Consider the following 22,365-nt stretch of genomic DNA (forward strand, 5'->3'; position numbering starts at 1 on the left):
TGTTCAGGTATACCTGCAACTGTTCATTGATGTGGTCTCAAGCAAAAGAGACGCATCTTTTTAAACCTTGTGGTTTTGTTTAACAGTGCATGGCCTATGTTAAATCTTTCTTGACCAGGCCCAATCAGAAATGTTAGGCAGTCACTCCAAGACTCACCTGTTACCCAGTCAGCATAAGTATATAGTTACAACACTGCTGTTCAGCAAGTAAAAAAATAAAAAGGGTGGGGGGAGCAAATCTAATCCACTACACAGCTTTACCAAATTGGGTAGTTACAGAAATTAACAGAGGACCTCACTAACAGACCATAAGAAGAGCTTGTAAAGTAGTATTTGACTAACAGCTGGAAGTTTTCACTGGTCCAGATTGTCTTTTAAAGAATGATTTAAGTTACAAATTTTAAAGCAAGAGCCAGTAAGAACATGCTGATGTTGCACATGGATCTTTGTCAGCCTCGGCTACAGTCTGTTTGCTGTGTGGAAGAACTGCTAAGTACCTGCAGTATTCCAGAGGAATTAAGTAGCAGAAAGCAAGTTAAACTAAATTGTTTCTGAGTAAGTAAGTAGCTTTTCAGAAAAGATGGGAGGAGAGAGAAACCTGCTATAACAGCATTTGCTATAATTAATCCTGTGTGAATATTCACAACTGACAAATATTTAGGTTTAAACAAAAGAAATACGCTGTGTCAGGAAACATTTATACAGTAAGTAACTTATCTCGATGCATTTAATACATCTCTGTTGTTCAATTCTAAGAAGTTCAATTTACTGAGTCTTTTTGCAGGCGTTTCCAAGAGAAAGTACAAGTTAAGAGTGCATTTAAAAAGTACATATCCATTTGGCTGCAGTCTATGCTTAATTAGGTGTGACACATACGAAATAACTATTTGCTATAACATGAATTTGTAGTGGCTAGTGGATCAAATGGGAAATATGAAAGTTTATAACCTTAGAAGACAAAGCTATAGAGAGGTACAAAAATAAAACTGGAGTTGTGACTTGATACCATGCCTACAGTAAACAGGTCTAGATGTGCATTCCAACTATTAAAGGTATAAATAATATTTCCTGACCTTTTTTTGCTTAATTAAATGAAAATGTGATTGTGCATATATAGATTTCATTTCTAATTAAAATATTGAAATAAACTAGGATGACGAGGAAGAAAAATCTCAATTGAAAACAAATTACCAAAAAACTTTAAATAATTTATAAATTCAGATCAACAGAAGTCTATCCTTTTCCAGAGTGAGTTGTTTTTGTTTTTTTTTTTTAGTATTTCATCCAACCTTTATTATTAGGAAAGAACTTAAATAGCTAAATGAAATGTTTATTTAAGTTTGCTCACTTAAATTTATTTACATACAATGAATTTCAGAAGACTGTTAACCAAAATAAATCTCATTAGGGTAAAGACCTTAAACTATAGAGAGGCTGATAACTGGAGACACTTTTTAAAAGATAACAGAATTTAACAGTTTTTCTTTTGTGGTACACAAACAACAAAAAGGGGTATTAAGATACAGAACTGAACTTCTCTGGAAATTATTTAAGTGTTCAAAATTATTTTAACAATTTACAAGGAAAAGGTTGTTTCCTTATAGTCTTAAAAACACATTAATACAATATAAACAATTAAGGCTTTTAAAATGCAAAACATTCAGTAGTTGAACTTGTAGATGCCATTACAATGTTGGATAATGGTGTAACATCATGATGAAAAGGACTTCAGTCACATACATTGGTACAAACAATACTGCATGACTAGATGTAATCATGTCATGCACTTCTAAAATACGATTTTAAAAAATTTAACTTCTCCCATCGCTTGGTAAATCTACAATAGCTTGCATTAGCTTTTATTTTTGCATTTCCTTTTAAAACTAGATTTAGAGATCAAGGTAAAGATTAGGTGACTAACAGGCTCTCAACTAAACTGCTGATTTAACACAGCAATTCCGTGATTCTGGTGGGTGTAAGCATGGCATCTTGAAGACATTACTAATCTGGAAGTCTTTCGGAACTTCCCTAAAATACATCGATTATTTTTTTCTTTTTAATAATTTCATTGTAAAAAGACTCAGACAAGGCAGTTCATGTGGTAACAAGTATTTGACTTAACACTGGAGAACTAGGGGCAACTTCTATAGGATTCATTTTTTTGTTTCATCGATTTCATCTGTAGTTTCTTTAATAAGCTTACATGTATAAGGTGATTATCCAAAGTTGTACAAATAATAGCTATGCATCTATTGAACAGATAAAAGGATAATCAAAAATTATTAAAACTTGGATAAGAATTTCTTTCACCAAAAGGTGTAATATGAAAGATAAAACCAAAACGCTGTCATTTAACATTAATGGTCTGTCAGGTTATCGTGGAAGAACTGATGACAGTATTTTTTACTCTCTTATAAAGAAAGTAGCTGTAAGGTATTAACATTCTGTGACTTCTTATGTAAGAACTAGTACTGAGCAAGTAGCAACAGATTTAGAATTTATTTCTGTGGGACAGGACAAGATACTTACTTGATACTTTCTATAGTTTTAAGTACCACTATCAAATTTTTTGAGGCTTAACCTGTAAACAGTGATTATACACTGCAAAAATACAGGGGGAAACACCATTCGCAAGTGACAGAATTTGTCCAATACAATCTGATAGCAATCTAGGGGGAAGTATTAACTGTTTTATTTCTGCAAGTACAAACTGTATCAAAACCAGAGTCCTGCTTATTTAATGAATGTCTGTACTGTAATTGTCTGACCAGTCACGCTCTTCAACATAATGTAACAGCACTAGTGATTTCAAGAGTTATCAAAATATAGGTGAAGAAACACTTGGTACAACAGATTTGTCTCTTGAAATCAGTTGTACCTGCCTATGGTCAATGGGTCACCTGTGGGTTCTTGAAAGTTATTTTACCTCGCCAGCATCAAGAAGAAAGCATGTGAGAAATCCAGAAATGCGAGCTTACTGCTGTAAACTGAGTATGTGAAATGCAAACATGTAATTATTTGCAACCATTCATGATAAAAAATGCAAATGCTGAATTATAAGTAGTTTAAAAATTCACAAGCCAGGTTCACTGGTTCACTGTATCTATCTGCAGTGGTCTTGAAGACAACCAGCTACTACACTTTTCCAAGCAAAAGAAGGATTTTATCTCCACAGCAGTAATTTTTTCCTATAGTAAACAGAACTCAATTGTACAGTCTACCAGGGCTGCAACTGGCCAAAAATACCATAGTTACTTACCCACCTCACATAGAACCTGTTTTCAAACTTTCAATCTGAAGGACTTCACTAAAACTCAACTGAAAACAAAACCAGTAATTAATATAAAACAGCTCCTTTTGGCTCTGGTTAATCTGCAATAACAAAAGCCCTAAAATTAAGAGGCCCGTTGATGCCCTGATACCAAAGTACTGCAGAGAAAATAAAGTTCCACTGGAAATAGGCATAAAATGCTGAACAGGTAACATGCTGAAAAGCTAGCAAATCTGAAGACACAGTTAAATTCATAACTGAGCTTGTTTTTTCTCTACAAATACACAGGATAATCTAACACTAGCTTTCCTCTTTTTAAAAAAAAAAAAGGGGGGGGTAGAAACAGCATAGATTAAACTTTCTTATTTGGTCTGAGATTTTTCAAAAGAACAGTATTGGTCACCAGCTTCCTCTACACCTTTTGGAAGTTCTGGCTAAAGCTGGAAGTACAGGCTTTTATTTCAGTTGTTTCTCCCAGCGCTCTGCTTGCAGAGCTGATACATGTTGGTAATTAACTATGAAAAATTTTAATGAAACTATAGAACTGGCTTGCATAAGGCTACACTGAAATGTCATGTTCTTCCTTATGGCTGTATCTGGTAGTATGAAGTTGGACTGGATACACATTTAATAAAGAAAGATTTAGGACAAGTGTTAAATATTGCAATACTGCTCTGGAAGTTTAAAAGGATCCTAAAATGCATTCGACCACCACTAATTACTGCGACTATAAGATAGCCCTGAACTGTTAGCTATTGCAATGCACCGGAGACCATAGTAAAAAACCAAAATGTTGCATTATTTTGTTTAGAAATAATTATTTTCCTAATATTTATTAAATCCTTCCAGTGAAATTTCTACAGCATAGGTGTGCTACTCATGAAGCAGTTTGTTAGTTCCAAAAGGTGACTGCAACATATATAGCTAAATACAACATTCTCTTACAGAATCAAATGTTAAGGTGGGGTTTATATTACGTTCCATAGAGACGTATTACAAGACAAGAAAAACATTGTGTCAAATCATTACATTTCTTCAGAAATTTTTATGCATTCTTTAATTTCCCAAGACTGAAAAAGACAGTATTACAAAGAACATTTCAAGGTAGTTTCAAAGTCTATTAGAAAAGCAGTCATCTAATTTTCTGTATTTCTTTCAAAGAAAGTAAGTGCATTTATAGCATGGACAGAAATAATCATGCTACCTTTATTATAGCTGGCACATATAATGAATTATAATATGGACTTAATGACAACATGTACTTGGAATTCATACATTAATTACATGGAGAAGTCCATATCGTCATGTCCTCAGTATTAAAATTGTTAGCATTAGCTAGATAAAGATTGCATGGTTATGTCTAGTTAAACTATATTATGTTTTTGTGAGCTGCATGAATTTACAGTAAAGGAATTGGGATGCCAAATCACACTGCCTTTCAGCAGTAGCTGGCTAACACAACTCACCTCGTAAAACTTCGGCCTATTCTGTATTCATTGAGATGCAATGTATAACAGCACTAATGTTTTCTTATATCCGATTTTATAGTTTCCATTAAATTTTATAATTTACCATTGCCAAAAAATGTTTTGGCGATGGTAAAAAGAGTTTTCCTTTAACTGTTCTACAGCTCTTGTATTTAAAAGCATCAGAGTTGCTAAGTGTAAATACTGATTTTGTCAGTGTTATTCCTGTGTCTCAAGGCAGAAGTGTCAGTATCTGAATGCTCAGCAGTGTTTACTAGATTATAAGCATAAACATTAACTCATCAGCTTCACAGTCTGGACCACATAAACAAGCCTTAAGAAAAAATACTCGATGCAAATATTAATGACTAGACAGGGCCAGTTCATATGAAGGGGAAAAAAATTGTCTGTTTTCATATTATTATTTTGGAGTTCCCCAAAACAAGACATGACAAAACCCAAGGATCTACCCATTACTCAGCTGATTTAAGTTTATTAACACACTGGTGTTTCTTCTAATAGCAATTTTGACCCTTTCCTTGGCATGTGCCAGTGAACTAGAACAAAAGTCAACAGAAGGTTTCAGGCATAATACCAGTTATCCCAGCTTTTTCTGAAACACATTTAGGAAAAAAAAAATCTAAAAATGCTAAACTATGTCAGGTGAAACTTTCAAGACCACTTAGCATAATCTTAACTTTGAAAAGCTACAGCTGAAGTCTTAACTCAAAAAGCCTGTGCAAGTTTTCCTAACAGCTTCAACAAGAAAAGAGAACATGAGCTTCAAGTTGAGACAGACCACGTCTCATTACTTCATCCAGCTCTGTGATGGAGAATCTAAGTTCGTCTGAGCTAAAGTCTCATGAGACACTGGTAGATCACTTCCCATATTTATGAGTTTCACAATCAGTATCACTTAAGCCAGATGGGACCTAAACTGAAATTGGGTCAGCACTAAAGGATAGTTCTCAAGAGATTATAATTAAAGTAATATAAAACTTAGATGAGTTAGTGTCCCTGTCCACCCCCAAGATCTATATATATTTGGCTTAGTGTTTGACTATATCAAACAATCATATTTCACTCACTTTTGGCCCCAGCAAGACTGTTAGCCACACCACCACCACCTGCTTCCTTAAATGCGTGACTCAACTAGTGATGAAAGCACTTGCAGTGCCTTATTTCATGTTTCATCAACGGATTACATTTAGAGAAACAGATGCCTTTATTTTCATCATATTGTTACAGTAAGTTATTTTGTAAGCATACTGTTTATACTAAGCTAGCAAACTTTTCAGTTGAGTACTGAAACTTACCTGAATTGTCCCCTATGGATTTTCCAAACCTAACAACATTTTGTTGAAAATTTTTCTATACTGTCAAGTAGAGGTAAACATGGGATCTTAACTTCTAAAGATAATTAACTAGATAGTTAAAAGTTCTTAACCTCAAAAAACAAGGAATTGCTTATTTCAGCACATTAAGCTTCTCCATGAGCACAAGTAATCCTACAAACCAGAAAAGGAACTGTAAACGCAGTAAAGAACTTCCAGGTTTCAGCAATTTCGTTAGAGCTAACTCTCCAGGTAAAGAGAGCTCATAGTGATAGCGCTGGCTTAATGACCAAAACGGAACAGTAGACAACTGACAGTTAATAAAAATAGAGATATTAGAGGGTCAGAACAGCTAGTCTTGACCTAGAAGCATTATGAGAGTGACGAACCGTGCATACAGGGACAGACGCTGCCAACCCACTATGAAATAAGCATGCTGGTCATTGCCTAGGTGAGAAGATTTGGCCACTGCATGCTGTGCTACAGTTATTTATGTCTAAAATAACAGCAAAATTAAGGAAAAAATCCCTAAACAACCTCAAGAGGTGGACTTTTATGCTCGAGCCTGTCCTTCCTCCTCAGCATTTCCCTGTGGCACTTCTTCCCCAGCAGAGCAGATGACAGTTGAGCTTAAATACATTGCTTTTCTACTGGACAACTCTAACAGGCTGTGAACAAGAAGGACCTATGTGGAAACACTATGGAAATTAACATCTGGTAGACTTCTGTATGAATGATTTTGTATGAGAAAGTGTCATTCATCTCACCAAATATTCCCACTCAAAACCAACACTGATAGCAGTCTGTTGCTAGTTATGCTTAAAAAAAAAAAAAGTAACTGCACCGAATCACAAGATAAAATGTGTATGTCTTAAGTTCCTGCATGTGACATTTGCTATCATTGGACTATCTGAACATTTTTCAGTGTCACATTTTTCTTGTTACCAAGGTCTTGTTATCATAACACTGGTGGAAAAAATGTGAGCATTATATTGCAACCGAACTAAGGCTTATTCTTTTTGCTTTTCTCTAATATGCCTTCTAATGAGGATACTGCATCAATTAACTTGCATTTCCTGAGTCACCTGCTGTTTAAGATTACAACCTTAAAAAAGTCTACTTTTATATAAAATAAATACGGCTCTTAATTCAGTATGTTGTATTTAGATGTGCTTTCTATAAACTTCAGCAATTGACTATGATAAGCATCCTAACGGTAAGAAAGCTAATGGAAGCAATGAGCTAGCTTTGGGTTATAGATCTATCGTAGCAGGAAAGAACAAAGGTTCAGTTAAAAGTACATCAGCTTCACCTTTTACTCGAGTATTTCCTGCTGAATACACCAAAAGATTCAATTTCAAGAACTCAAATTGCCTTTTATTACATACTGGAAAATTTTTTCAAGAACTTGTATATACAAGTTTGAGGAAACATTTGACAATAACGTGAAATACCAAATGAGTGTAGAGATTGACTGGCAATCCAACGCAAGTGTACACAGAAGAGCATATGCTTCACTTTTAACTTGTGTGCCTGTGATCCACAAGAAGAGCTCTGTAAAGACAATCTGAACACATACTTTATTATGTTAACTAGATGGCTAGATACAAAATATATTTTTTGCATTGTATTTAAGTGAATTTCAGGAATGCTAATTTCATCCTCTGGTGTTACAGTCTTCCATTGGATCTGCTTTGTTGGGTCGCAGATTCCATTGGAGTGTCACAAGAAAAGTGGTATATTTGAGCATTTACAAAGTGCCTTTTAGAAAAACATTTATCGCTATGGCAGTGCTCATTTTTTTGCTAATTTTAAGAATACTTGTATTTAGCTTCTTTAATTTCACAACTACTATGCAACAACAAAAATTCTATGATTCTGTTTTCTGTGCTAGCTTTTATCTAGTGGAAAACAAGTTCTACTCTACTTTTCTGGACACTTTCATATATATTATGTAGGTATTTGGAGCATGTGCATGCTAAATTGTATAAACAGATTTAAAGTCTAAATCTGTACCCTTACACCAGAACATGAGCTTCAAAAAAGAGGCAAATGAAGTAAATAGTCAGAAGTAGACATCGTCTTTCGATACTCCATGAATATCTTGTAGTATTGTTTTCCAAGCTCACTATTAGAGATAAAAGCAATTCTGTTCTGGTTTTTTTTTGATCATCAGATACTGTCATAGTTACCAGCTGTGATAGTTGCTTTTGCAAGGTTAGTCACAGCAGGTTATAAATTAAGTTTCCAGATGTATTTCATTTTGGATATTAACAAGCTCATCTGCTTATGACTTTTGCTACTAACAAGCTCAACTTGTGCAGAACAATGCCCTAGATTTCAGGAATTCTTTACCTTTTTTCCAAAGCTTCAAGACCTGTAAAGAAAAAAGGATATTAACAGAAAACTGTTTGAATAGCATGCCTGCCATCTCAAAAAAACCTGAAACCTTTAACTCCTTTATTGAAAGAGAAACTGAATTATCTGGGAGTTCAAACCTCATAATAAGCATTGACATTTAACTCTTCTTCCTTTGTGACTAAATGACAATATTACCGTAACTACAGTATATTAGGTTTCAGGCACATCTGTCTGAAACTGGAAATGTTACATGAATTCTTCTAATACAAGTATCTTAGGCAAAAAGATATACTCTGTAGCCACAATGCCTGCTCCAGCTAGATTTGTTCAGAAAGGAATTTAAAGTGGCAATACTGTCACTGAAAATAATAAGATAACAAACACTTAGCTTGACATATTTATTTTTCAAGGTCAATAAATAAATGTAAATACACAAATTTGGTAAAATCTTAGTAACAGAATGTTTTTAAACAACATTCTGGCTTAAAGTCTTTGTTATTGACACTACTGGAATATTTTCTGATCTGCTTAAAGTAGATAAGTCATTATGTTGGTGATCCTCCATCACATTAATTTGTTTGAAGAAGTTAGGCTGCTGCAAAGGAAAAAAAGACATCAACCTTTGCTCTGACATAGAAAATTATCTGAACTGCATACATTAAGTATTAGTTACTTTTCTGGGCATGACTTTTCTAGAGAATAGAGAAATTTTTAAATTTACAGTTCGCGTATTAGAGACCTCCTACCGTTCATTACGTCATTGTTATAAAAGGGAAATTGTAACAAAAGTGGAAAAAAGCAAAAGAGAAAAAGGCATGGAAGAAAAAAGTGATACAAACTGGCCCTTTAGTTAATAAGACATTCTTCCTTTATCTGTGTAATTTTCATTCTAGGTTCGTAACACATTTATGTGATGACTGGTTCCCATCACTGCAGCAAGTCTGCTTGAAATAATTTTAAAGCAGCTTTTTACCAGTGGACTTTTGTTTAGACACCCTTTCTTTTGCAGACATTCTCCAAACACCCGAAACCAGGAATGTCATATTCCACCTGGCTGCCTTAGCTTTCCCAGATTGTTGTATACTAATGCACTTACCCAGGCTTAGAGCATGATTACATAACTTGTCCAGGAGAAGCAGCCTTTTTCAAAAGTATCTACAAATTGCTAAATAGAAATTTTTATCAAAAAGGTTCAGCAAGAAAGTAACTGTTATTGACTTAATGGGAGTGGAGGAAGATCTGTGGTTCCCTCAAAATTCAGTAAGTATTCTGTTTCTGTATTCTATAAATACTACAAGACACAACATGTTTATTTGGTTCCCATAAATTAGAAAAATCTGTTTTCCAAAAATTCTAAATTAGTGATTTAAAAAAACAAAATATTACACCTGACCACCCTTCCAAACAATCTCAGAGAGCAGTCTCGCTTCTCTCTCACCCTTCAGAAGTGTGCTTTTTAAGGATACATGATTTACAAAACAAACAAAAAAAGTGTGTTTTTAACTACAGTACACTTGCTTAAATACACAAGTGGACATGTTAACGTCATGTTAAAGTTCAAGGTACTTCTGGAAAAAAGGCAGATAGTTAGTTATTTTAACTCTGCATTCTTACATAGAATAATGATTATTATAGACCTTAGTTTCCTCTCATCATTCACCTATCATATGGAGAGGTCAATAAATAAGAACTTATCTGGTCCAGTTTACCTACAAGAGAAAAAATACTAAAAGAAAAAGAAGTTACCTATAAAATTACTTGTTTAACCCTGATAACATCTGAGTTGCCATACCCAGTTTGTAATTGCAACAATATTCATCTTGCTTATTAATAAATGCCCCATTTTCTATGACAATTTTTTGTATGATGCCTATCAAGTCACATATTCTTGGGGCAAGAAAGCTGGCTAGGAGGTGCAATGATAGCAGTAACACAGTATAAATCTGGGTTCAAAAAACCGAACATACCAGATCCAGAAGCAAAGAAATCTGGACACATTGAAGAGGCAGTGCCCAGCTGTTATTTGGGCTCTTGTGTCGTGAAGACTATACCCAGCCTAAGATATAGTTTCATACCATATAAGTAACACAGAACTCTGTTGTGCTAGTGTACAGACTTCAGGAAAAAGTCTTACACAAAATGAATTACCTCTGTTGTTTAGAGTAGAAGATAAAATAGCTTACTAACTGATGTAATGAGTAATGGATGTCACTATGACACAAAACTTGCCATGATTTGTGTGTTCAGCTACAAGGTGCAGTATTTCTTATGAATAACTCAAAGCACAGCCGTATCCAACTGTGATTTGGAATTCCATCTTGAGCAGCACGCGCTATGACTTTGAAGAAAGTCTGTATGATTGTAACAAAGTCACCCATCCTCTCTTGAAACATGAACAAAATCCATGGGGTAATCAGGCACAGGCGGCATGTAACGGGTTTGTCTTCCTTTTTACTCCTTGTTTTTGCTTCTGAGGACATGCACTTGGACTCCAGACTAAATCCATTTTCTATTACAAGAGAACACAGCTATTCTTCTCTTTTTCTCTCTCTTTCTCTCGAGGCTCTTTACGTTTGCGTTCATTACTCCCAGATTGTCTTCCGCTTGCTGGAGAAGCAGCACCTTGCACCTGCTGTGCAGAAAAAATAAAATCTTGAACAAAATGAACATTATTGTAGATGCAGTCTGAAGTATTACTCTGTGTTCAAGTTCACAAACAAAACTTTAGCTATTATGCAAACTGCAGAGTTCAGGGAGGGTCTTTTTGTATAAATATTCCAGAACTACTTATTTCTGAAAAATTAAGTCAGCTGAAAATACGTTTCAAGTCCTGTGTGTCCCTTCTACTGTGTCCACATATTCAGATCAGTTGTTTCAGTAATAAAATTTGGCTTCAAGCATTTTCTGGCACTTCTATATTACTGTACTGGAATTTTTTCCTAGGTTCTTCTATAAGAACATATTTCACATTTCAGAAGTTGCAGAGTGAAAGTGTTGGTTTTGACAGCTAGATATGGCAAAGCAGCAGGTTTTTGTGACTAGAAACTAGTTAAGAACTTGACAAGGGGGTCGGTATACAAAGGCAACTTAAGTGTTGTTATTTCATCATTTATTCCAGCTGTTATCCATTGACAGTTGCAAATGAGCATGCTGTTAAGTCCTGTTAAGCAGCTTCTTCAGTTCTTTCTACCTTTTTGCAGCCAGCAGTAGCAAATCTTTATCATGGAAGTAGCTACTGATGATACTATTAAAGCAACAAGTAGTGGAAATAACACAACTTTTACTTGTCAAAATTCTTATTTCATGCCTAACAAGCACATCAGTTAATGGTTCTGAATTGCTTCAGGCCATCAAAGATTCAGCCTTCATACAGATTATTTTTTACATATTTGTAAATAAAAGCAGTTTTAAGTCTTTAGCAGTTAAAACTCCCAGAATCCAGAACACCAACTTAAATATTGCCTCTTGCACACAGGATTCAGTTATATGGCAATTTTTTATATACATGTGCATGAGTCACATTTTCCAAGCATTTTGAATGCAACTCCTTATGGGGATGGGACAAAAAGGTGTACTGGGAGAAACTGTTAATTTCCTGATTTTAAAGAGGACTGAATAGATTCACATTATCATAGACAAAGACCTAAAAATGTAAAGCAACAAACTTCTGCAAGACAAAGACAAAACTTCAACTACTATCAAAAAACTCTTACTTGAATGCTATTTTGCAAGTAATATAAAATATTAGCTAATACAATCTTTGTAACCTTACGTATTAACTCATCCCATCACTCCAACTTAAATAGTATGAATGAAACCCTAATTTAGAAGGTTAGGTCTGCTTTAAAAGTATTTAAGTGGCAGCAACTGCCGTATCTGCATGCATATTCCAACAATTATATGTCTTAAGATTCCTATATTAATCTCATCACTTGCTGTATAGAATGTAAAAAGCAGTCTTATCAGCCTGAAACATTTACAAACATAGATGTGTCTATGTAACTATTAAGTTGATACTCTTTAAAACTCATGATCATATTCTGTAATAATGCTTTCTTACCTGGACCTGAGCAGCTGCTTGTTCTTGTTCCTGATAGTACTGAGAAGCTCTCCTGTCCTCCTCTTCCTGGAGCTTCTTCGCTAGCTCTAGATCACTGATTCCTTCTGGGATCTGTTCCCAGTTAATCTCTTGATTTTGCTGCTCTTGTTGTAGAGACAATGCCATCAGATAATCCTAAACAGTAAATCTGTTTATTAATGCTCTTCCACATAGAAAAGAGTCGAGTCATATCAAATGAATTTTTCAGCACGTACAGCTACACAGTACCATCACTTTTCTCCCAGCCTCACCTTCAAATACATTTACCTCATGGAAAACAGGAATTTGTTTCAGAACCTGTTCATAACCTGAACTGCAGAAAGGCTAAAACAGCTACTTCACATTTCTCCTTTCACAGTGCCTATGTCACAGCATAACAAAACACAAAAGCTAATTTAAAAAAAATCTGCTTTCGGGTCTAAATTCCATTACCCGGATAGCAGCAAAAGACAGGCAGTGTCAGCTCATACCAGTTCTAGGTAGAAGTAAAGATTTTGAAGCTGTCTTTTTGTAATTCGCTATTTCTAATTAACACTCTGATTACGCTTGATAGAGTATCTGTTGCCACTCTCCTGAATAGGGTTGAGAGTACATCAATAAGGAACACTAACTCCTAAACAGATGAGAAAATAATCAAAAGGTAGGTTTTGGATATATCCAGACAGCAACTCAAGATATTACTACCCCTGTTATCTCTGCCAGATTCTTTATTCTGCAAGAGAGATATACAGTGCTTGAATTTATTAAAAAGCATCTGCTTATTCATTTTTTCCCCAGTATTTAAAAAACATTAATGGTGATTATTATAAACTTATTTTGCTTGTTCAGAATATAAGATTTCCAAGGAGCTTGGTCTTGCTATGTGCTTTTGCATTAACTGGTACAAGTAAGTCCTGTCTCAGACACAGCTTCTGGAAGCTATTATATATAGTTAAGAATAACAAATACATTCAGTCTGCTATAGTTTTTGTCCTACATTCAGCAAAGTTGGCATCAGAAGGCAAAGTTCAGTTATGAGAATATTCATGAGCTGAAATGAATTTGTTACAGGGGCAAAGTTTCACAGTGCTGGTTTTGTTTCCATATACAAGGCAGATGTGACATTTCACCTGAATAAGCTTTTTGCAGAAGTGGATTCTGAGATTAAAATCAGATTTTCCAAACTATTCACAGTTGGTCTTATTCTTCCTCCCTTGAAGTCATGCTAATACTTGAAAGTAGGAATTTTGAGAACCCCAACCTAAGTATCTAAAGGATTTTTTTATACTCCTATCTATGCATGAGTACACATACATAAACATCTGTGTAAGTAGACATATATATGACTAAAAGTAAGTACTAATTGTTATATATAGTCACAAGCAAACAGAAAAATACAATAGAAAGGCATAAATCCAGTACTTGATCTATTTGATCCTGCTGCCCTCTGTAGACAGTTTCAGGGTCTGATGGAGGCCGTAGGTGGAATTCAGAATCACAGAAATTTCCATCACCATCCACATTGTGTAAGCTTTCCCAGACAACTTTCTCTTCTGTAAGAAAGCCCTGGTCTGTCACCAGCAGGTAAAGCTGACCCTATGCAGAAGAATAAAGAAAACCTGTAAAACTAAAAAAAATTTTTTTTACAATCTAATTAGCAGAAATGATCAGCTAATACAACTGTTGCATTCCAGTAAAATATTCATTTAGATTTTTTAGCAAGTTTAAAATTTAAATAAATCACTATACAGCATTAGAACACCAGATACTAGTATTCATTGCTAAATTAACAGCCACACTTAATTTCTGTGTTCCGTCTTGTAATTTTTCATTATTAATGAAAGTTCATATTGACTAAAAATTAATATAATACCTGAAAACATACCTTGATATCTCCTTGGAAACATACCTAAGAAGTACAACTCAAGACTGGCAATGTAAATTTTAAATTCCAGGACAAATCACATTAAATTCCAAAGGCAAGATCTGGAGACAAAGGTGATCTTTCCAAATAATCCAAGAGATATTACCTCAAAACAACCAGATCTCAAACTTCATGTTTTATAACGGGTTTTGACAGAAGTTGAGGTTTATTTCAATTGAAAAAAACTAAATTTAAGATTCTTGCTATCACTTGTCACCAATAACTGCTTTTGTTGGATTTTAGCCTTTTTACAGTTCCATAAGGCCAAATTTCTCGATTTCAGACCCTGAAATTATAAAATGGGCTGGTCAGGGAGTGAAAGAGACAATACTAACAAGGCCAGAAGCCAAGGTACAGGAAGGATGAAATGCAAGCTTAGGTTGAAGGAATGGGAGAGGAGCTGAAAGCAAAGGGAAATTACAAAAACTGGCCTCAAGTAAAAGGAAATGGTGCTGCATGTTTGAGGGACAGCAAAGCAGCACAAAAAAAACCCCAAAAACCAAAAAAACTATGTTTAAGTTTAAATTTAAAATTCATTTTTAATCTTATCCTACCCCTTTTATAATGTTTTTAGAATTATACTCCAAAGCAAGAATGTTATTACTGACCATAGAGCACATTAAGACTGAAGCTTCCTTTAGTATTACTGAATGTACTGGATCAAGATATTCAATGCAAAACTTGTTGCAGTGTTTTAGCTGTAAAAATCAAAGCAGTTTATTGTGACATCCACAAAAATTTGCTATTTGTATTACAGCAGCACACAACAGCTTCTCAAAGATCATTGTGCTAAACGTACCAAAACACAAGAGGCAAATGTTATAATGATTTCATAGTCTGAACAGGCAAAAAATGAAAACATTGCCCCTACTCAACAAGTACAGAACTAGCTCACTGATTTCTCTCAAGTCACTGAGACTATCAGAGATGCTGAAATCAAAATCAGATCTCTTCAATCCTACTAAGTTTACAGCCATGCCTTCTGTGGCTGGTAGGTCATACAACACAACAAAAACATTATTTGAAGATTCACATGCAGCTATTGTTCTAATATTACCCAATACCACAAGATGCACTTATACAAAAGGCCAAACAGAACAGGTAAAAAACCCACAAAGGACGCCACTGTATGTTCAAGCTTTGGAATGGCAGTTACCCCAGCACAGGTGGACTTATAGACATAAATACAATTGTCAGCAACAAGTTTGATCACATAACATGATCTAAGGAATCACCTTTCCCTCAGAAACCTGCCTAAAAACCGAATGCTACTTCTGATGCTTAAAAATCGCCCAAAGAAAATAAAAGGAAATAATTCCACAACATTTCCAATTTACACAGAATACATATTTCACAGCATCTTCTATATAAGAAGTCTTTTTAAAAAATGTAAAAAAAAAAAAAAAATAAAATCACAGAATCTTTAAGGTAAGTGTATTTGAACCTTTTAAATTTTATTTTGACCAGTACATTGATTCAAACAAAACCTAAAAAGAAAAAAAAAAAGGGAGGGGGGTACATCAAGTTTTCTTCTATTATGCCATACTTTTTGAATTACTTTTTAAACAGCTCAAACAGTATAGCTTAATAATACTGAAATAGTAAAGTGTTAATGCTTTCATAATCTCCCACCTATTATAAGCTGAACTTTTCACACACTAATATTAAAGTATATCATTACCTTTATAGGATTAGAATCTAGTATCTGTCATTCAAAGATATTTTAAAGCTAACACTTGTTTGAAGTAGAGAACTGTTTCAATATTAAATAAAATTCATATTCTCACTTTCCATTTTTAAGACTTCCTCAGCTGAACTATACCTGAACACTGGTTTTAAAAACATCATTAGAGTAAATAAAAAAAAAAAAACATTCTAATACAGCTCCCTGATGAAAGGCAATAAACTGTATTACGTATCACCACATTACCTAAACAATACCATTCCAATTCCAATACCAATTGCATAGTTTAAAAACATGCTGCTTCACTTTAACAAAATCTAGCAAACCAACAAACACAGGCTCCATAGTACTTGTAAAGAGACAGAGTTCCTTTTTGCTTTATTGGAATGAAATAACAATAGGAAAGCACAGATCACAGATCCAAAGTAATCTTTCCCTCTTTGTTTTTTTATCAAGTGCTCTGATCTCTACTTTGTATTAGTATAATTTAATGGAATTTCTCAAAAAAACCCAAACAGATTCTCAAGGACCCTCATAATATTGCTAATAGTCATGTAACTTTTGGTAGTAATTGGACAACTTTCAGTTTCATATACCAAATAAGAAGAGTCAGCTCTTTTTGTATTAGGTGTAATGTAACTATTCATCTCCACAGATACCAATCTTCCTAGAACTTCAACGTTTTAAAGTTCTTTGCAACAAGCAAATAGAGGCCGTATCTACAGACTGGTTCTATAGGCACTGTTTTAATGCCATGTACGTTCTCTTCCCAATCTTAAAGGCTCACAAGCCAACTTCACCGGCACACCCAAATTCCACTGAAGGGATTTTGTCATATGAGAAAATCTTTTTATCATATGACCTTCATGCTGCCTCTAAATTTGAGCTGCACTCAGTAACAACATGCCTGGTGCCCGGAACCAGCCACCATTCTCCAGCACTTAAGAGATCATGAGATCGGTCTAGCTGCTAAGAGACAGTGATATACAACCAGTATAACACTGGGATTTCTGACTTGATGCGTCCAGTAGTTTTAGACCACATTTGTAGCCTACCAAACAAAGTTTTGCACTTCAGCTCCACTCAGCGCAACACTCGAGGAAAAGGGAAAGAAGGCGCACAGTGACAGAGTCAGTAAGGATTATTAAGTGTAGAAACATTTATTTACACTCAACTAAACAATTATGAAGGCAGCTTAAAAAAGGCAAAAAACAAAATGTGTTTTCTACTTAATAGGTCATGGTCTTGATTCTCCATTTGCTTTCTAGTCAGGGTTAAAGCTAAAACAGGATGATCAGCACACTAAGGTCATGCAATTAAGCTAACAAATCTACATAAACATGCTTTTCAAGTACACCTTGCAAGAACAATATCATACTTCACAAAATAAATGTGTTTCTACCTTCATAAAATCTTAACTGGCCCTTTCTAAAGTATTAATTACCAGCTTATCTTTTAGGTTTATTTTTAAATGTGGTGGTTTTTTAAAAAATACAGTCTCATGGGTTAATACTGCCCCCCCCAAATCCTAGCACATAATATACAGCAATAATAACTACTAAGAACTGTTGTCAATAGGGAGTAAAACAATAAAAGAAAGTCTCAAGTGCATAACTGTTCAGGTAAACTGTGCCTACAATAAAGTTAGGAATAATTATTTATCCAAAGAATCAATATTTAGATATTGTAGACCAATGCCCAGATTTTATAGTTTCACATATAAAAAGCTTAAATAAAGCCAAGGATAAAAGCAAGATTATTCTCCTGAAGAATAAGCTCTTCTTGTTTGCACGAAAAAAAAAAAACCAAACCAAAAAAAACTTTCTGAAATGCAAACAGATGTAGGCTGCAGCTGGTGGTCCTGGTTACAAGACCTCCTTTCCTGGGTTAATTTCATGACCAGATTAAATAATTAAAATTAATGCTTTTAAACTATTTGTTCTGATGCCAATTACCAAGTTTCCAGGAATTTAGAAAACTGAAAAGGAAAACCAAACACCTGTCCAATAGCTTCATACAGTAAAGACAAACATTTTAAGCTTTATCCTTTGAAGACTATGTAAATGTTCTCTTGGACTTCTGGATCAGACCCCTTGGTTTTTATAAAGGTGTTTAATGTTGACGTGAATGAGTGCTATTATTTTGAGATTAGTCTAATCCACCTGAATGTTTTAACTGTTAGAGAAAATTAAGATTTTTTTTTTTTAAATTATACACCATTTGGTTCAACAGAATAACCCTCAGAATAAAAACTGTACACTTACTAAGAAATGGAAAAATATTTAAACATGTTTAAGAAGTTACATACACTGCCTCTACTATGCCAAACTCAGACATCATCTTAAATGCCCAAGGAAAAAGCGCGATTATTGCTATGAAATATACTTTGTATTTGAAGAAAGTCTATGTTGAGTTCTGAAACAGAAACCCAACATTTATCAAGTAGAAAACATAACTGCAACACACATACTTAAAAATCCAAACAGGTGTCTTTTCAGTAAAGAAAATAAGATTGTATTACAGTCACATCAGTGGGAAAAATGTTCCAACTGAACTAAGATATTCTTACCAAACTGATCCCCTCTTTACATTCCTGTTTTTCCTTGATCTAGGGAATTATCATGTGATGTATTATTATCTGTGTAATACAAAGCAAAGGCAAAAAAAAAAAAAAAAAAAAAAAAAATCACATCTTTAACTGCTGAAAATTACTACTGTATAATCACATGAGCCAAGACATTAACAGGCAATTAAAGGGACAGGAAGTAGAATGAGTACTCCAGCAAATGGACAAACAACAGTGAAAGAGATTAAAAACCTGATAACTAAACTGCAATTATTAACTAACACTCACCATACTTCAACAGGTGTCTAATATGACAGAATTACCATACTTGCTTTTCTTTTATATGTGATAATGAAATTTTTAAAAATGTTACATAATTTTTCTATAAACCTAAACATGATCATAATACTCAGAAGTTTTTTCAGATCAGAAATTACAATATATTATGCAAATTTCAAATTTCAGAAGAGGAATAGTAAACTATTAATTATTCAAGACTACACTAAATAATATAACTTTGATTTGAGTAAACAAATTATAATTGAACTGCTAGACTATTTCTATTCTGAAATGCAATCTATGAATCTTTACAATTACATTATGATATCAACTCAGCAGCTTTAAAAACAACATTGAAGTCTTCAGAAGAAGATTACTTCAAAACTTTTCATAGTAATTTCTGAAAAAATGCACTGTCACCATTCTTCTATTATTGTTACTTTACTCATCAACTTCCACAATTTTAAAGTGAATGCTGTATCTAAAATGGAAAAAATTATTGAATGAGCCCTTTCCATTTAACTCTTACTCCCTGAGCCTGGAATCTGGAAGATATGTAAAAATGGCACAATAGTTACCTGCCTGAAGATTAACTTTTTAGAAGTGTCCATATACTAAATTGAACTGGAATATTTCAAAACAGTAACAAATATTTTCAAATACAGTGACAGTGAACTAAAAACAGTTTTCCCCCTTTTACTTTTTTTCCGTTGTTCACAAGTCAAATACTCTTTTTAAAATAATAAACATTTTAAAAAGTGTTCTAATACAACTTCTCACGTATTATTGTCCAGCTCAAGGCCCAAAGTATTATCTGCATCCCCATAACTGGTGTAGAAATGCCTTTTAAATATGTGCTAGCAGAGACTGTTAATAAGCTTTTGCCTACAGTATATAATGGCACTGATACCTCCCTAATCTACACCAGGTATTCATAATGTTGCTGTATGTTCATAACGATTCTATTTCTGATCTTGCAAGAAGCACTTAAAAGAGTAAAAAAACCAACAACCCACCTACATTATTGCTAATTTAGTAACAATAAAAAAATAATATTAAAAGGAAAGCCGCATTTGTGAGGAGTCACTCCAGTTCCCTTCCTTACAAATTCCTTTACTAGCCACGCAAAAAAATAAAGAATATCTTGGAATCAATAGAGACACTGGACACAAAAGGAAGCATGAGTAGATTAACCAGCCTAACAATCATATTAGTTGGGCACTAGAATACCCAATGTTTCCAAAGAGTTCTTGCCACTATGCAACACCTTGTAACAGCAGCCTATGAAAAAAAAAAATTTTCAAAGCGAAGATACAGTAATTCAGAATACTGCACTGTTTATTCACACTTTCACCTAATTCTCACTTCAATAAAACAGCCCTCTAAAATAAGCAATTCAAAAGCAAGGTAAAGATCCTTTGATCTGACAGCAGAAAGCCACTCTAAATTCAGTGTAATTGCGCAAAGTGTTGTCAGTGTTAGTAAATCTTCCCTGCAAATGCTTTGTAATAAAGACTTAAACAGGAAGTTCAAATTATAAGCACAAAGGATATTACCAGTCTCCACCTCTCCCATTTCTGCTCTAAAATATCCACAAGATTATCCCTTATTAAGGAATGACAGATAAATGCATATATAATATATTTTAAAAGAGAAAATATCTATTATCTCTAAAACAAACTTACCAGATGGGATGTGGAAAGAACTCTAATACAACTTAAAAAAATAAATCTGTTCAACCAAGCACCACAAATATTAAAAATGGCTCGGTCACAATCATATGACTGTTATGTGGCACCAATACAGAGCAGAATTAAGGCTATTTGGGTTCATCTGTTTTATTAGAAAAACTAATATATTGAACTTTAAGATGTCTCCAATTTATGAATTTTGCTTTGAATTATTTCAATATCACCAAGTATTTCTTTTTCTTAAATTACTCACACCTGCTCCTCAATTCCAAAGCCAATTCTGGAAAAGATAAGCACATAAAAGAACTTGGAACAGGTTTCTGCATTTCCTTTGAAAAAGCTTAGCGATCTGGTTTTTGGGTTTTTTTTTCTTTCCTCCAGTAAGTGCAGTTAAGATCAACCTGCATTCTACTTTCTTTGAAATATACTGAAATCCAAGTCCTTCCACTAAAATATTGGCCCCAAAAAACCCTACTGAACTTAAGAAACATCCCCAGCGTATAAGTTGCTGCATCCGCTCTACATGAAAGCTTCCAAATAAAAGTTTAAGTATTAGCTTCATTAGAATAATACTTTAACAGCCTAATGTACTTAAGGGCTTTTCATTATAAATTCTTGCTAATCATTCAAAGTATAAATGTTTAAAAAAATACACAAGTTTTATTACATGTACATAACTTTTATTATAATTCCCTTTTGTTTAACTTCATAACTGTTTTGTTTGTGTGTTTCCATATATTGGTTTGGAGGGGGAAGAGAGAAGGGCAGTATTCAAGAAAGACAAACAAATTGCATAGTTTTTGCCCTAAAAGTTCTACACCTTAATTTTCTTTGGCATATATTGTTTTCAGTTTTCCTAAGTGAGGGACTTTTCTCCATAGTCCAGCTACTGCTGACTACTGCTCAAACCATGAAGTAAAAGAAACTCCATTAAAAATCTGCCGAGTTAGCATTAAACCTAGTAAAAGGAAAGAGTAAAACAGTTGAAAAATCTCAAATCTTGTGACAACAATGCATGTGGCACTCATATGAGTATACTGGAGGTCCAACAATTTTTGGACAGCTAATCTTGGCTAAAAGCCCACGTCAAGCCTATTTCAGACTTCCTTGATATGAAAGAATACCGAGTCATGTGGCTATTGCAAATAGCTAGGTAGGTTAGAAACAGACAGAAGGATTACTGCTGACTTTTAAAAATACAAAATAAAGAATTTCTGGTTTTATTACAACAGTTTCTTGATATCTCAAATTCTGTAATGTACCACTCACCAGAAAACCAAGGCAAAATGAAGAACCCTGTTTAGAAGTGACAACCCCAGGAACTAAAAGCCTGTAGATAACACAGAAATTGAACACTAGCTGCAAGTGAGGTCACTATAGTGACTATGAAACACAAGAATGATGGCCCATATTCCAAAACTTAGCATTTCAGAAGTCTAAGACTTGTCAAAAAGGACAAGATTAAAGCCATACTTTAGAAGCAGTAAAGCTTAAATACACAACTAACAAATAATACTATTCTTCAAATATTTTAACTCAGTATTTCTTAGGACTTGGACTTAGTTCTTACAGTTAAAATTCAGACACAGATTTCTACTCACTGCCTTAACCTGTTCTGTATTATTAATATTGGTTAAGGATATTTAACTCATTGAAGTATTGCATTGTATTTCTTTAAGGAAGAAGGATCTCAACTGAGAAGTGTATGTTT

The 22,365-nt window shown here is 34.1% G+C and overlaps 1 protein-coding gene and 1 long non-coding RNA gene across 5 annotated transcripts in view; one reads left to right on the forward strand and one right to left on the reverse strand.

Moving 5' to 3' along the window:
* Nucleotides 1–4,139: 4,139 nt before the first annotated feature.
* LOC115341171 lies at nt 4,140–7,223 on the forward strand. Its single transcript, XR_003923310.2, has 2 exons — nt 4,140–4,237; nt 4,272–7,223. It is a non-coding gene; the product is annotated as an uncharacterized LOC115341171 (long non-coding RNA).
* A 150-nt stretch (nt 7,224–7,373) lies between these two features.
* MINDY2 (MINDY lysine 48 deubiquitinase 2) overlaps nt 7,374–22,365 on the reverse strand; it is a 34,553-nt gene continuing 19,561 nt past the window's right edge. Inside the window, exons 7-10 of one of the 4 annotated variants that reach the window (XR_005932318.1) lie at nt 13,933–14,106; nt 12,493–12,666; nt 10,581–11,064; nt 7,374–9,027 (exon numbers count right to left, since the gene is read on the reverse strand). Coding sequence is in view for 2 of the 4 variants with exons in the window: in XM_030013643.2 (XP_029869503.1) it covers nt 10,945–11,064; nt 12,493–12,666; nt 13,933–14,106 (468 nt within the window). In the remaining 2 variants the exon portion in view is untranslated. Of the gene's footprint in view, nt 11,065–12,492; nt 12,667–13,932; nt 14,107–22,365 lie in introns of all 4 variants that reach the window. The other 3 variants (XR_005932319.1, XM_041123251.1, XM_030013643.2) reach the window with 3 other exon arrangements.

The sequence above is a fragment of the Aquila chrysaetos genome, chromosome 5, assembly GCF_900496995.4.
Source record: "Aquila chrysaetos chrysaetos chromosome 5, bAquChr1.4, whole genome shotgun sequence".
Lineage (NCBI taxonomy): Eukaryota > Metazoa > Chordata > Aves > Accipitriformes > Accipitridae > Aquila > Aquila chrysaetos.